This window comes from Arvicanthis niloticus, chromosome 14 (genome assembly GCF_011762505.2).
Source record: "Arvicanthis niloticus isolate mArvNil1 chromosome 14, mArvNil1.pat.X, whole genome shotgun sequence".
Classification (NCBI taxonomy): Eukaryota; Metazoa; Chordata; class Mammalia; order Rodentia; family Muridae; genus Arvicanthis; species Arvicanthis niloticus.
Window position 1 is genome coordinate 31,507,540 of NC_047671.1, and position 17,491 is coordinate 31,525,030.

General features: G+C 41.7%; 1 protein-coding gene across 1 annotated transcript in view; it reads right to left on the reverse strand.

Moving 5' to 3' along the window:
• Positions 1 to 17,491, reverse strand: part of Megf10 (multiple EGF like domains 10) — a 156,304-nt gene that overhangs the window by 62,806 nt on the left and 76,007 nt on the right. Inside the window, exon 5 of the mRNA XM_034518166.2 lies at positions 15,961 to 16,053. Within this exon, the coding sequence (XP_034374057.1) occupies positions 15,961 to 16,053 (93 nt within the window). The remainder of the gene's footprint in view (positions 1 to 15,960; positions 16,054 to 17,491) is intronic.

Here is a 17,491-nt window from a genome sequence, read left to right on the forward strand (position 1 = left end):
GGGTGGGGGGAGCATCTCTGGAAGTAACTGGAAACCTGCGATGGGGAGATTCTGAAGAGTCTATGGGGGTGACTCTAGCTGAGACTCCTTCCAGCTGGGGATACGGATTGCAGTGGCCACCTGAAGCAAGGCACGGCTTCCAGTAGAGGGAGGGGGACATTAACCCACCCTCAAAACCTTTAACCCAAAATGTGTTCTACTTACAAGATATGCAAGGGTAAAGATGGAGCAGGAATTGAGGGAATGAACAGCCAATGACTGGTCCAAACACATCTCATGAAAGATAGGCAATCCCTGATGCTATTAGTGGTACTGTGCTATGCCTGCAGTCAGGAGCCTAGCATAACTACATCCCGAGAAGCTTCATCCAGCAGTATATGGAAACAACGGGAGTAGAGGCTGTTCCTGACTCAGTCACATGCCCTTGCATCCCCTTCCTCTAACTTGACTACCTGACTGGGCCTCAGTGGGAGGAGATGCACTTCTGCCTATGGTGTGACTGGATGTCCCAGGGTGGAGTGATACCCAAATGGGGGCTTCCTCTTCTCTGAGGAGAAGAGGAAGGGATAGTAGGGTAAAAGATTTGTAAGGATGGAACTGAGAGGAGAGGAAGGGTTGGGGATGGGTGATCGGAATGTAAAGTAGAAAAAAAAAAAGAAAAGAAAAATACTTTGCATTAAAGATTTATTTACTTTTATTTTACGTGTGTAACTGTTTGCCTGCTTGTATGCGTGTGTACTACATACATACAAGGCCCCAGGTGTCAGATCCCCTGGCACTAGAATCACAGAGGGTTGTGAGCCACCATGTGGATTCACACGATTGGCACACAGACATACATGCAGGGAAAACACCCATGCACATAAAACCAAATAAATAAATCAAAAAAATTCTTTAAAGATAAAAAGAAATTCTCTGAGGTTGACCGATAACTCAGGATGTAGGAGCGCTGAGGGATGCCTAACCAGTGAGAATATAGACCATTCCTCAAATCGGATAAAATGCAGGAGGTAGTCAATCTGAGCATCACCTATAAACGGACAATGATGTTACACAAAAAGGAAACTGGAAAGCTCACCGTGAAAGAGTAATTGACAAGTGCGCCACGGAAACAGAAGAGGCCACTATTTAGGGGAGGAAAGAAATCAACTATTGAAACATAAGATATGGAAGAAGTTTTTAACTGGCACTAGGTGTTATAGGGACATTACAAAGGCCTTTTATTAATGATAACTCAGTTAGACAGGTAGAATTATCACTGTGTTTTGTTATATAACATGGACTCAGACTGAAATCTGCCCCAAATCATTCAGCACTGACCTGCAAACAAGGGTTCAACTCCAAGCCAATGCTTCTAATCTGCAGTCCTCCCTCACACCACACAAGCAGAGGGCGCCTTTTGTGAAACTGACCTCAGTGCAGATTCAAAGCTTCTGTAAATTTTCATAATAAGGTCTCAAAACAAAGACCTCACAGCTGTTTACTTGAGGAGTAATATTTGGTTTTGCTTAGAATGACAGTTCTGGGGATCAAGAGCAGCAGTAGCAGCTTCATCAGATTGGTTTTTGTAAGAACTATCCTACCACACAGTCTCTCATGTATTAAAAAAAAATATAAATGGGCAGGCATTAGGAAATGTCTTTGAACAAATAGAGACGCTATACTGAATCTCGTCACCATGTAGTTAAAGACAATGAAAGAAGACAAATAGGGCAAATGGAAATGCCAAATTGAGAATCTCTCTCTCTCTCTCTCTCTCTCTCTCTCTCTCTCTCTCTCTCTCTCTCTCTCTCTCTCTCTCTCTCAGGAATAAGAACATTAAAACATTGTCTGATCCCAGGACTTCTAGTGCTGGGACCAGGGAGGGCAGGATGAAATCTTTCTGTCCTTAGGTGATGTTTACCGTCAAGTTCATCTTATTACAGAAGTCTTCAATCACTAGCTGGCACATGGAGAGAGGCTATAACCATCTTATATTAGTATGCCCAGGGCCCTAGCTGGACCACATCTACTTATAGCTATGGGACCTTGGTCAAGTCTTCTGATTTTGTTCTATCTAATTTTCTTTTTACAGAATGAGAATGGGAGAACGTGTTAATGACACAAAAGTTACCTTCTGTTAGATGACACGGTACAGCTATTAGCAGCAGCTATTTGGTTCCACAAGTTGGAATACCTGACCCGTGGAACGTGAGTACTCTAGAACAGCATCCCCAGTGCCCTAGAAAGCTAGAAGACCACACCTCCCGCTCCAGTTTCATTGTTTTGCAGAAATCATGCACACCATCGAGGTCAACTTGAGAGGGGTAAATTTTAAGCATAAATTATCTAGTAACTCTAAAAGCAAGCCTAAGACATGTTCAGGTCTATAAAGAAAAGTGCTGTCTCATGTCTTAATTGTAACTGCTAGTTAAAGACTGGGCTTACCACTCCAAAAGAGGAAACGCACGCATGGTTCTGAAAAACCTGGCCAAGAGCTCATGACTGGGGTCAGGGTGGGGCTGGAGGGGTGTCAAAAAGTCATAGGCAGAGGATCTACTACTGTTTTGCTAAATGGTCATGATGTCAAACTGCTGTCTAAACACTTGCGTTGATATTCATAGGTTAACTCTGTCCTCAGTGTCTTACTGAAGTGGGTAAAAGTTAATGTAGCTGCTGAAGACTGATGGGATACCTGTCCCTAAATGGAACATCTATTCATCTTCCCCAAAGGCTCATAAGAGGGGATAGATGTGATGCCCTGTGGTGATATGGGGGCACCCTCTGAATGGGGGAGATGGAGGGAAGAACTCTGCAATGGGGGACTTGGAGGGGGAGCAACATTTGGAATATAAAAAAGTAAAATAAATTAATTTTAAAAAAAAGAATGTAAGGGCCAAAGGAAGGGAAGATACACAGCAAAAAGAAGTTTTTCAGGATGAGACTTTGTGAACTATAAGGGCCTTCTCTTGGGAAGTTGGTTGGGAATTATAGCCCGACAGGAGCGTTCGGTTCCGTGAGTTTGTGCTACATCCAACAACCCGAAATGAACTGCACCAATATGAACTTCTGGGTATGCATGTGAACGTGAGTGTAGAGGCCAGAGAACAACCTTAGGTGTTATATCTCAGGTGCTATGCTATTATTATTATTATTATTATTATTATTATTATTATTATTATTATCATTGTCATTATTACTGACAAGGTATCTTATGGGCCTGGAACTTACTCGGTGGGCTAGCTGGCTACTCAGTGAATTCTGGGGTCTAGCTCTCTCCACCTCCCCAGAACTGGATTACAACCATACACCTTCTTGCTCGTCTCCTTTCATGTGGATTCTGGACACTGAATCCAATTCCTCATGCTGGCAAGGTAAACAGTTTACCAACTGGCCTATCTCCCGGCCCAGGATTATTTTTTTAAGTATGATCTTAATACCTCTGGGATCTAAGTCTAATTGTAGGATTGCAGGAGTTAACAGCCTGGGAGACATTTTTCTACCACACATTTGTGGTGTGGGGGAAGAAGCATGTGGATGCGACTACCACATACTGACACTTAGTCCTCCAGTTCACCATGATGAAAGATGCCAGTTGGTGCTACATAACCTTGCTTGAAGCAAGGAGGCTCTGAGGACCCTTAACTCAGAAATGTCAAGTATCTATCAAAGCACGGATCAGTACCGTGACTTAAGTGGGTTGTGCATGAGGATTGGCTGAGGATGCTTTAAAGGTGAGAAAATGTGTTGGCAAAAGAGAAGTTCATAAGGAAGGAAACTCACCTCCATCCCCATAACACAGAGACAAAGTACAAACAAGTCACTTTCAAGGCACTATTGAAGAGACCAAAATAATTTCCTTCCTGTCTCAAAGGACAGAAAAAAAAAAAAAAAAAAAAACACGGCTCTTGCTGAGACACACACCCTTTCTTCCTAAGCCTCTTCCATCCCAGCTTTCATCTCCCTGTGATTCCATTCCATGTGCTTCAGGCTAAAACAACTGCTCTGTGTCATTCCCTTTGTTAATGGAGAAGAAAAGATCGCCATTCAAAAACAGCAAGTGGCTTTAAAAATAAAACAGCATTGTAAAGCGTCTCCATCCATAAAAAAGAACAATAAAAATGTATTTTCCGGGTCCCCTGAAAGTACTAAACCCTGAGCCCTTCACATGTCAAAAACAAAAACAAAAAACAAAACAAAACCAACCTCTCCAAGCACTGAGAGAAGGCTAGCCATCAGCATGGACAGTGCCTCTCAGATTAATTTCACTCACTGGCTGAGAAAGATTTTTTTATTACTCTTAAAGATATTTGCTAAAGGTTAGGCTGTGATTTTTACAACTTCACTGTAGGATTGTCTCACATCACAAACCAGAAAGAAAGGGCATGAAATGTTTATACTTTAATGCATATAAATACAAACGTTACACGTCTGTGTGAAAACATCTGGATGATTATATTCACACTGCAGGAATATAAAGGGTGTGTGTGTGTGTGTGTGTGTGTGTGTGTGTGTGTGTGTGTAAAAACTAGGAAAGGGGATTACATGTATTCTCTGAAGTTGAGAGAATAAAAACTGTAGGAGCCATTACAGGATAGCAAGGGCTATAAACTCATGCCATTTATTTATTTATTTATTTATTTATTTATTTATTTATTTATTTTTGCTCATGTACTCTCTTATTAAGATTTTTTAGCCATCCCTTGTGGCTACCAAGTTCTAGTTATTGATCACAGGCTACTTACTCCTGAGACAGAAGCCTATAGCTAAAATTCATTATGTAGTAGACGAGGCTAGACCACAGAGGTTTATCATGTGAGAGTACATATACTTGGTGGTCAAGAGCACAGGACACTGAAGAGAAGACCTACTTCTATTGTGCTTCCTTTCATGGTGTTCTTGGTCAAAAGAGAGAAAGGAACGGAAGAGAGGGCTTCCCAGAAGTTGTGAGACAAGGTGAGATTGAAGGATTAAGAATGCAGACCCACCATCAACTGATTATATCTGCCTAGACAGAGTAATCAGCCCTTAATAATTCTGCAGCACTAAGGTCTGTCAGATGATCCTGGGCCAGAAGGCGGAAGAACAGATGCTCCAACGTTTTGTAGTAGAGGAAGTGTCCAGATGTTCAGAGGTCTCTATAAATTGGCTAACTATAAACTGTTATTTATAACTATAAATAACTATAAATTGTTATTTATAACTATAAATTGTGCTTCCCACAATTATAGTTAACTCAGTCATTCTGGATTTCTGACGGGGTTGAAAACTTATAGCCTCATAGCCAATCCTGGCTATTTACCTTGAGAGAAAAGATTTGAGTGGATAGTCGTCAGCTGACATTCATCCTAAAGCCAAGGAAAAAGCCAGGTTCAGAACTAAGTGTTTTATTTAGGAGAGATGACAGAGGTTCTGGTTAGTCAACAAAATGATGGACTGGGTATTAGGACTATCTTGTACCTCACTGGTACAAATTGGCATAATTATGCTCTAATTGTATTTTGAGAGAAAAGTTTTATTTTAACAGGAAGGGTGATATGTAGGAGGAGCTAAGGTGGGAGGAGTACTGAGAGGAAGAGAAGGAGTAAGGAGAGGAGAAGAAGGAGAGAAGCTAGGTGATGAGAGAGAGAAAGAGGGGGAAGACAGGGAGGCAGATGTTCACATATCTCCACCAGTCAAAGATAGTTGATATATCTAGGTTGGGTAGTGGGTTACACCTCTGATTGAGCATTACCAACCTTAAAGCCTTTGAATAGCATTTTTTAAAAAAATGTATAAATGCAAAAAGGAAAAGGGGGCATGGGATAGGGGTTTTCTAAGGGGGGGGGAATGGGGAAACGGGTTGGCATCTGAAGTGTAAATAAAATATCCAATAAAAAAAAAACCAACAAAAAATAAATAAAAAATTTAAAAATTTAAAAAAATAAAAAAATAAAAAATAAAAAATAAAAAATAAAAAGAATGCAGATCCACCATTGTGAAAATACTCATTGGAGGCTAAGCCAAAAAGGCCTTATATGATTCATCTAAAACCCCACAGTTAGAAAACTAGGCAAGGACTCTCCATACTGGCTGAATGACTTAAACGTTTTAATATGGTTTTCTCAAGCAAGGTTTTTCTGACTAGAGGAGAAATTGTGAGTCCATTAAAACGTAGCCTTCTTTGACATTGCCTTCATTAGTTTAATGCGGCACTAATGAATGAGGAAACCATCCAGTTTTTACAGGATCTTAAACTAAAACTCTTTGCTCATCAGCCAAGAACTATCTTTCTATAACATCTATTACATAACCTACTAGAATAGTCTAAGTAGGATAAATATTTTCATTGTGTTATTTCCTACCTTCATGTGTTTTACACATCCTAAGTGTCTCTAATTCATTCCATGCAAAGTCACAAATGTTCAGACTCTGAAAGCAAGTAGGTTTTCCACAAATCATAAAGAAGTGATTGTGTTTCTTCAATAATTTATTCATTCACTTTACATCCCAACCACAGCCTCCTCCCTCATCTCCTCCCAATCAGACCCTCACAAGCCCCTTCCCTCATTACCCCTCACTTTTCCTCAGAGAAGGGGAAGGCCCCTCCTCCAGCCCTCACCCTTCCCCACCCCACCCCAGTGACTAACACTTGGTCCTGGGACATTAAGTTCAGCAGGACTGGGTGCATCCTCTCCCACTGAGGCCCAATCAGGCAGTCCAGCTAGGGGAAAGGGATCCACCAGGAAAGGGATGGCAGGCAACAGAGTCAGGGACAGCCCCTGCTCCAATTGTTAGGTGACCCACATGAAAACCAAGCTGCATGTCTGCTACAAATGTGTAGGGGGTCTAGTCCAGGCCCTGCATCATCTTTGGTTGGTTGTTCAAGTTTTGTTTTGTTTTGTTTTTAATGTTGGAACAGGAATTATTCCAAAAATATTGGTTTTGGTCAGGAAATAACTGTGTTGTAAATTAATATATAGCAATTATTTCAGTCAATACGTGTGTGAAGACATGTGGATCTACCAGCATCAGCAGAGGCCTAGACAATAGGAGGAGGTAACAATGTCACCACTTCTCTCAAAGCTGAGCAGGCAGCAAGCACATTACTGTGGTCAGAAAATGCTTCTGGTATATTTAAATGAAGGAAATTACAAAGATTTGCGAACTAATACCTCTGCTCCCTATCTGAATATTAAAAAAAAAAAAAAAAAAAAAAACCTGGACTAAGTTATTCCCTGCTATTTATTTGATAAAAGGAGAGTCTAAAAAGGTTAATGAAACCCTATTCATTGCTATGTGCTATGGAATAATTTGTAGTCTGAATTTCTTTGCCTAATTTCTTGCTATTTATACTCCATTTGGGTACACATTAACAGCTAAATTCTATCACCTTATAGAATTTTCTCCATGAGGAAGAACATGTAAAAATTTCAGAGGGCAGGCTAGTAGACATTCTGTCTTCACATAAAGGCTGACTGGACCAGTTTTCTCAGTCAAAGGCTCATCACTTGGAAGTCACCTCTCCACATCAGGAATCCTTGGTGCCTACAGTAAATCAAGGTGTAATTATGTCTCTCTGGAGAAGAAACCATTCCCTGATCCACACATCTGGTATACCTGGACTGACATATACAGTGTTATTTCAGCTATCAGTTTATAGGAGGAATCTTTTGCTATGTCTCTGAGGGTAAGACAGTCCACGCTGCATACAATGCAACCACAGTGAATCCTGAAATCACAGGACTTGCATCCTCTGTGGCAGCAGAATGAATGACTCCAGACCACGATCTATCTCTGGCAGACTTTGGCCATCTCTCTCTTGACTCCTGAAGATGCCTTGTCTGTTCACAGCCTTCGGTTCTTCTCCTAAGTTGAAAGCACCTTGAAAGACCCAGAGTGCTACCTATAATATCTCAGGTTTGCATCCGTTTACTGTCCCTGGCTCATTGATGTCTTCATTCCCTCCATCTACAAATATTCAATGAACATTACAGCATGCCCAGAAGGAAGCTAGACAGCAGTGAATTAAACAGACAAAAACCTGTACTTCTGTTTTTCTCAGCCTCTGTGTGTGTGTGTGTGTGTGTGTGTGTGTGTGTGTGTGTGTGTGCGTTTTACGGGGCTTACATCCTAGAGGGAAACACAGACCAAACAACTACAAACAAGTAAACCAAGCAGATGTTTTCAGGAAGCACCATTTTCTTTCAAGGTTAAAAAGAGAATGTGATAGTAACAAGAGACACTCTTTGAATATAAAGGTCAGACATGAAAGTCTCTGACGAGTTTTCCCAGACAGAGGCAACAGTAAATGCAAAAGTAGAGAGGAAAGCAGTGTGCTCCAGAACTGGGAGGAAAAGTGCTGGGCGTTGGGAGACCTTGGAAGGCTTAGATGGATGAGAAGTTTGGGAACAGGACAGATCATGCAGGCTCGGTGGATCACGGAGCTTGTTTGAATTATACTGAGAAGCGCAGAGTGTGGGGATGGTAGGAGCCCGCTCTGAAGCACATTTTTATAAGGTCACTGTGGTCTCAAGACAGAGAATTGATTCTTAATGAGCCTGAGGGGGAAATAGGGAAGTCACTACTGCAAAAACACCACTGCAGTCACCCATGAAAAAGGATGATGTCTTGGACGGGGATGAATGGCAGCAGCATAAACAGAGAACAAACGTTAGATTTGAGGGCTAAGCCAGCAGATTCGCTGGTAAATGGATATCGCACAAAGTTTCAAAACAAATTAACATATTATGTGGAGCTCAATTAAACAGCATGACAGCCCAGCCTCATCTTCCAGCACTACATATGACCTCATCTAGTACAAGTAATACGAGCATCTGTAGTGGTCTTATCGTGTCCCAAATAGGACAAACCAGATGTGCATGCATCTTGTACCGATGACCTTTCCCAGAGGTTGGAAATAGTGCAAAACAAACAAGACAATAAATTTTTTAAAAAGTACCACACTAGGGTTTCTGTATTGGAAACACCCTGGCAAGCCATATAGACAGGAGAATCCTGCTAAGAAAGGGCATGACCTCCGGAACAAGAGGAGCTGTCTGAAGGAGCTATTCTGTCCGTGGATTTTTATACACACTTACAGACTAAGTGTGTATAAAAGTGATGCCTGTCATGAAAGCATCGCAGGCATCCTTGACTTGCCATTATGATGACGCTGGGCACAGTGCTGAAGACTATGCATATTCTCACTGTTCAATACTCACATGATTATGGAGTAGATAGGTAATCTTATTCTTAGTTTAAACATTAGGGAAGTAACACCCAGAACACAAAGGAAGGGTAAGACCCAGAAGTGGGAGAGTTTCGAGGGGGATTCTCAGTCCAGGTAGAGGCTCCTTTAAATAGACAGAATTAGCAGTTTCTGTGTGTGACTCAGATGGTCTATCCGCGAGCTGCCTTCAGGTGGATCTGGTGGACCATTCTTCTCTTCTCACCTCTCAGTAGCATCTGACCCCCACCCAATGATCTCATGCTCTGGCTGCTCCATCAAACTGATTGCCGAAGTGATTCTGACAGGGCTGACGGGCACGTTAACTGCTGGCTATGGAGTCTGGGCACCCAGGGCCTCCTCTCCTCAGACAACATCGATCCCACTATTGTGTCTGGGTAATGGATCGATACCACAGACTTTGCTAGGGAGTGTGTCAGCTTTGTGTGCCTTACAACGTCTGGCTTGTAATATCTTTCAGACAAATGCCTCCGTTCGAATACCCTGCAGGCAGCTTCTTGCTGCTCCCTGCTGCACAGCACGCCTGCCTAATTCAAAAGGCCCTTACTGTTCCTTGCATTGCACCTGGAAATGCTAGACTCAGCCTCGCCTCTGAGGCAGTATTTACACTATTTATGAACACCAGAAATGCCATTAGTGACTAAATAAAACCCCTTATGGGTTTTTCTGAACCAAAATTAATTTCCAGTTTTGTCTCTGTTTGTTTTTAATCTAAAAACTAAGGAGCCCAGGGGAGAAGCTTTTGTATCTATTTGCTGGCCATTGGCTCATCTGGGATTTTCAGTTGCACCTCATGTCCAAAGGAGAAATAAATTTCTCGATGGTTATTTTCAAATTAAAAGGAAGAGTTGGTAGGTTCAGAAAAGAAATGTGTGGCTACCTCTCATAGTAAAGGTGAAGAACTTACAACATAAGGAAAGAAAGCCTTCAGGAACTGCAGAAGCAAACTCCTCACTGAGGGTTTGGGGAGAGAGCTGGGAGCTTAAAAGCAAGATCACTGGCAAGGTCCTAAACTCAGTTCTCAGCACCCAAGTGACAGGTGGCTCACAGCTACATGTAACTCCAGCTAAGAGGAGTCAGTGACCTCTTTTGGACTCTGCTGGCACATGTAGTCACAGGCATATGTACACACACACCAAAATAAAGTAAATTTTTTTTTAAAGTCACTAAAGTAAACCATACATAGAATCATCTTCATAAAAAGGATCACAGATACTGTGTGGGCTATCGTTCACAATATTACACATATGGAAAAGTCACATTGGTAAAACTCACATTGGTGCCACTAAAATTTCATCAGTTCAGCCTGGGAGCAATGGAAAACACCACTAACCCCTGCACTTTAGTGGCAGAGGCAGGAGTAACTCAGTAAATTCAGGGCCAACCTGCTTCACACAAGTTCCATGTCAAACATGGCTGCTTAGTGAGACCCTGCCTCAGAACGAAATTCATCAACTCTAATATCTTACAGAGAGATTCCCCCCCAATATTTGTCTGGAGACTCCTTCCTGGGCCTTGCTCTTGTTCCTCTAAGTCTCATTAGTCTGTTTTACTAATGTCTTCAGCTCCAAAAGACAGCATGCTACTGTGGTTAACAAGTACTGCCTCTGAACGAGAGTCAAACCTTCATCCGCCATTAATGGATATATAAACTCAGGTAAGTCCACTTTTCTACACACACATACACATGTGTGTGTACATGTGCATACACACGAAAACACATACATACACACACACACACACACACACACACACACACACACTTCCTTCCTCACAAACCAGGACGGGTGACTCTGGTCAGCACTGAGTTCATTCCTGTGCTTTTGCAATGATGTTTGGTGAGCACCAAATGCTAAATAAATATGAGTTAAGCTACCATTATCATCATCAGTATGATGATACTTTTCTCCACAGTATCACTTCTCCTATCAGTGTACCACCTCTCCAGCCTGTTTTAAAGGGAGTCAAGAACAGGAGAACAAGATCATAGAAAACAAGCCTCTTCCTTCCTGTTATCTATCCCAGATACCCAGAGACCTATGTGTATCTGCTCTGGCCAGGTCTTCCTTCCTTGTTCTCCTCGGAACAAGAGCTGTGCACATCGCTAATGCCCCTCAGAGCTGGGGTGTTGTGCCAGTCCTAACTGCCACCCAGAATCATCTTCCCCAAACTACTTGATCTCCCTTCTCAACTGAGTCCCCAGCCTCAGAGCCTCTGAGAAAGGCAGCAAAGCCTTTTCTTAGCCTCAGAATCACTTCCTCGCCCCTTAGTTCCTTCCCTATGGCTTCTCAGAGAAGTTTCTGAAGAGTCATCTTTCCATGTCCTGTGCTAATCTGTTGTTCTCTGTTCCTGGCACAGCACCGAGCCCTTCCTGCCTCTGTCCTTTCAGAATCCTCTCTACCCTGCCAACTCAACTCAGCATCCCTTGGTCTGTCGTCTTACGTTTCTCTGAAGCTATATCTGTGAGATTAGTAACCATTCACCATCTTTTTCCTTTATCCTCAGCATCCAGTACAATGTTCTGCACACTGTAACTATTCAGAGCGAGTCCTCAAAAGGAACCCACGGATAACCTTCTCAGCGTCATACAATTCACTCAGTCTCATCATTTCTGCCACATGCCAAGTACAGTGGAGATTAACGTATTAGCTACACCTGAATCCTCCCCTCCAGAAGTTATCACCCAGTGGCAGGGGCAGAGGGACAGAGGACTGATGCTCAGACAGAAAGATGGTGGGGAAGGGAAAAGGAGGAGAAAGGTGGAGGCAGGTAAAATGGATTCATGTCATTCAGTCATATAGGCGGGGTGACATTTGGATGCCAATAAAAGAGAAATATATGTGGGCATTTTCAAAAAGTTATTTGAATCAAGTTTTAAAAGAATTCGTATGTCAGGGTCATATCCATTATTATTTTATTTTAGGTGCACAGTGCTAGTATTTAGGGGACAAACTGTAGTATTTAGGGGCCACCCGGCAGAGCTGTAAGTAACTTTGTAAAGGTATAGAATAAATAACAATGGATGCAACGCTCTCCTTATTTGGAGAAGATAGTGGGAACATTCTCATTTGTGAAATGGGGTTCTATCCAATCTGGAGGGAAGACAGAATCATTTTGTTGCTGGAGAGGAATGCAAGTATGAAGAAGAATAAATACAGTAGCTGTGTAAGTCAAGGGGTTTCCAATGCATTGCCTCCCCATTTAAAATGTATTCCTCAGTGCCTAGTACACACACACACACACACACACACACACACACACACACACACACACACACAGTGCATGTGTGAGTTGGTTAACCACTTTTCCTTTGTCCTCTGGCTAAACGTTAAGCATTTTCAGTAGAGGGCACTGGTGAGACACTGCAGAAAGGAAGAGGGTTTTGGCTCTTGTCCCAGGGTGTGAGCTCAGCTGACCCAACTCTGGGGCTTCTCTGGCACCTGCAGCTCCCGTTGGAGTCAACGGGCTTCAGCAGCAGTAAGCACCATACAGCTTCCCCGGCTTCTAGAGCCTGCAGAACACTGACTAACAACAGCCAGCGGCAGACAACTTCCTCCCTTTTCTTAAGGAAATGGTGGAAAGACACTGCCCAATGCACAAGTTTCTTGAGTAAACTGTAGGGCTGATTTATAGAAAGTTCTGTCAGAACAGTATCACTATCATTTTCTGTCTGATGCTCTGTGAGGTATGGCTGAGCTGATCCTACAAGGTTTAGAGCATATAGCCCTGGGACTTCTTTTTCTCAGTCTGAGAGGTAATGGCTGTTATCATGTGCTTTTCCCTATATTCTTTACAGTTCAGGTACATAGTCAATCCTCAGCATCCTTGTCAACTGTTATACTCATTAATTCCTTATGTTTTTGATTAAATGTTCCTCTTCAGCTTACTCTGTGTTCCAGGTATAATGAGCGTTCCCAGCACCTAGATCAAGGGCTAAGAAAGGAAGAACACGAGATACATTTGGAACACTTTATCATACCAGAAAAGTAAGGAGATGATCAAAAATCAAAGAGATGGGTCATATCTAAGAGATAAGTCTGGCTACAGTATCAGTACCAAAGTAAAGTAATGGATGCAAGCTCTCCGTCATGAATCTTAGTGTTCCCCTTAACCTGTGGGGGAGGCTAGAGTTAGGGACCTGCCTCCAAGGCAATGTAGGGGACAAAATAAATGACTTTGTGGAGAAACCAAAAACCCATGATGGCTACTCTGATGGCATCTTGAGTAGTGTGCTGTGAATTCCTGATGGGGTGAAAGAAGGATACTGACAAAACACATAGACTGAAGGCCAGCTACCCTTTGAGATTCTGCTGTCCTTCTCTCCTCGAACAAGGTAAAACCAAGAATTCCGCAGACAGAAGAGGATGGGGAGACATGATGGCATGTGCAGTGTGGCTCAAGGGAATCCAGAGCCTTGGGATTCATGGGACACATGAGAGACGCAGAGACTGGCAAGGAGACATCTGGGATTTGCTTAATACCAATGTGCTAATATCAATTAGCACATTGCTTTCATTAACTTTTCCAACTTTAAAACCACTTGTCCCCGCCAAACCCATTGAGTATTTAAGACATTAGTGATAGAGGATTCGGAGACGGCACACGTGAGAAGTCTCCGGAACATCTTTGCAACTCTCCTTTAAATCTCAAACTGTTCCAGAAGCAATGACTCACTAAAAATATCTACGATGGTTTCTGCCCCTCTGGTTGCACCGTAACTGGTACAAAAAGTCAGCCTACTCATCCAAGCAATGATGCTGTGTGGATCCAACACACTTCAAACACAGCCGTAGCCAGAGTGAAGGGAAACAGAAAAGTTTTGAAATTTTTTTTTGTTTTAACTGTGGGAGGCTCACACACACATTCTGTTTCCAGAACTATCTGTCCGGGACAAGACAAATTTCCTGAGATGAAACCCAGTTTGCAGATTCGGCCTTGGATGCAGTTCAGGTTGAAGAACATTTCATCCTGTTTTTATGTACTTATTTTAAAGATAATTTTAATTATGAGTACAGGCATGCATGAATGTTGAGGTTTGTGCACGTGAGTGTAAGGGTCCATGGAGGCCACAAGAGGGCGTCAGATCCCCTGGAGCTGTCCTTATAGGCAGCTGTGAGATGGGAACCAAACTCCTGCCCTCTGCCTCTTTATGATGTGGATTTTAAGTGTCAGGAATGTTATTCTTGCAGCATCTTTAAAGACTTCAGGTATCTCTTTGTGTTTATTTATATTTGTATTTGTTACAAAACCCAAACATGAGTCATAGGGAACAAGGTGAAAGTTGCTTAATTATCATCTTCTGTTGTTGTTAGAATGTGTTTTCTCAGAATTTTGGAGTAGTCGCTGAAGTCAGAAAACTCTAACATAGACAGAAACGGTTTACTTTCTCAAGGGCCCAAATCAGCTCTAAAGAGTCCCTGTAGGTTTTTGTTTTGTGAACAACTGCCCTTTAGTCTGAACCCTTAGCTTGAAGTAAACTGCAATTCTTAGGAGACAAAGCATGGGTACAGCTGAAATCATTCCACGGCCTCTTGTCCTGAAACGAGCAAGAAACCTGTTTTTGAATAAAGAATACCATCCATTTTCCTGTTTCCCACTTTATAATAATATTTTTTTTTTCAAATGTCTAGGTCCAAGTGGTTTTAAAGTTGGAAAAGTTAATGAAAGCAGTGTCATATTTGAGGTCAGTCAGCCAAGAAAATGGACAAAAGCCAAATCCCACATCCCAAACATTCTGCCTCAACAGCCTGTGAACAGAATGCTCGCCCTGTCTCCCTGCTTTCTAACAGAAGTAAAACAAAACTCGGAAACGCAGTTATCTATGGAATAGAGGTGCCTAACAGGAGCAGACTCACAAATATTCACATATGACCTTCACACTCACTCACACACACACACACCCACATACATCCACACATTTACACACACACCCATTCGCATACACACACACTTACATAATCCACATATTCACACACTCACAACCACACACACACACACACACACACACCTCACAGTCCCTATCGAAGTTACAACAAAGAGGCTCTTCACACTGGCCGTTCTGTGCATGGGCAGCACAAAGGCTTGCCCTAGAGATATGGCTTTGAGGTCATCTAAGAGAGCCTAATTCTAAAAGCCTTAGCAAAATAAAAAAGAAGCTCTCCAACTCCAAAGAAAGTGAGTGAAGGTCTCAGAAGCCAGCTTATCTGGGAAAGTGAGAATTCTTTCAGGCTCGTCTCAAAAACGTAGTTGGTGGCAATGAAGACCCTTTGGGCTGTCAGAGGAGCTGGCTCAGTTCTGGAAAAACAATTATTTCTCTTGTATGGGTTTAATGATTTATTCATTGCAATATAGTATCAGATTTCCATTTTCTCTCAAAGAAAAAGACGCAACTATGCACACTGCAACAACTGATCAGAACACTAAAATGTTAGCTGCAAAACTTATGAAAGTAGCTATATTCTATGACATTCCATCATCCGAACTTTATGATCCTGAAGATGAAGGCCTTGAGGGCAGCCTTCTTGGAATCTAGATATCATTATTTTAATTGTAGCTCTGACATAACGAAGGCAGTCATGTGGTATGCTGTGGTTTCATTAAACAAGCATCAAAATGTTCATGAATGAGTTAGATTTGCAACCCACACCACCCTCCGCTTGGGATGAAGACAGAAACATTGGCTCAGAGTCATTCACAGAGAATGGGCCCATACAACAACACCCTGAGACAGACAATGGCAGGTGGGAACTTACCACTGCTACAATTGGTCCCACCCCAGCCAGGCTCGCACTGACAGGTGTTTGGAGCAATGCAGCGACCATGGACACATTTATCAGCACAGTGAGCTGTCAGAGAGAAAAAAAATCAATCAAACCAAGAACGTTGGCACAAGAAAAACAACAACAACACAGCTGTTACACATCCTAGGCTCACATATCACTTAAAAACAACATGCATGCTTCCCAATTTTCTTCAATCCTTTCCTCAGTTCCTTTAGAGTCTACTGTATAAGCAAACAATTCTCCCTTTTAGTTTGATATTTCCAAGTAAATTCCTCCATTTCTACTGTTTAATTCTACTTCACACTAGATTAGGGAAGCAGTGTCAAGGGAAATTGTCTAATCCGCACTTTAAAAACTGTTTTGGTGGGTCCCAAATATATCCTCCCCATGCTGGCAAGAGGGTATGTGGAAAATCAAACCATGAAGCAAGATATGAGGACTCTAACCGTGGCAGCATGGCCAAGAAGATATTTCCTGTATATGACATATTCACCAGAAACAATGGTCATCTTCCTTTGTGCATGCATTCACACAATGACACAGCAGAGTGGAAAATAGATTGTGTGTCACAGATACACACACACACACACACACACACACACACACACATACACACACCATTACATATTCTCTAAAATACCTAAATATATAAGTTATTGTGAGAGATAATTGAAAAAGCTTAGAGTTACAACATTTTACTTAAGGATGGAATATGATACCCTGAATTTAGATACATTTGATTAAATTATACTTCCTATAAAAATGAGATACATTTACCAACTAACCTAAAAATATATCAGTACGTAAGTTAAATTATACTTTCTATAAAAATGAGATACATTTACCAACTAATCTAAAAATATATCAGTACATAAGTTGTACACATAAGCAGCATTTTTTGTGGTTTGTTTTAGCATTTATTTTTTTGTACTATGTATTTTTTCTTCATAAAAATAGAAACATAGTAATTTTTCAATTGCTTTCCCACAATAAAATGAGAAATGTGTCATTAAATATTCTTTTATGTACTTTATTCTTAATTATTGGTATAATGTATATGCAGCATAGATTTAAATATATGAATAACTATGAATCTGTAATAGACGACTTATGAATATATAAGACTCACAAGAATAGTCACTTGGAAAGTCTTGACCTCAGACATGAAGAGACATGGGAAGAGTGATTTGGAATGAAGCAAAAGCCAGAGGTCAAAACAAAAAAAAAGAGAGTTAGACGTTTTGTTTGGTGCAGGATCTGGGACAGCAGGGCAGAGAGAAACCTTGGAAAGTCCAAGGGAAGATAAAAGACAGAGGACCCCAGAAGGATTTACTGACACTAGAATAAGTTTTAACACGTTAGTGACTTAGTCATTCGGATGTCAGGCCCGATGAGCATGGGATTCTGAGCTACAGTACAGTTCCCTGACGCCAGAACTCCACAAAAGCACTTGGTGATCTTGTAATATTTGATTCAGAATATTTACACCTCTAATTGTAAT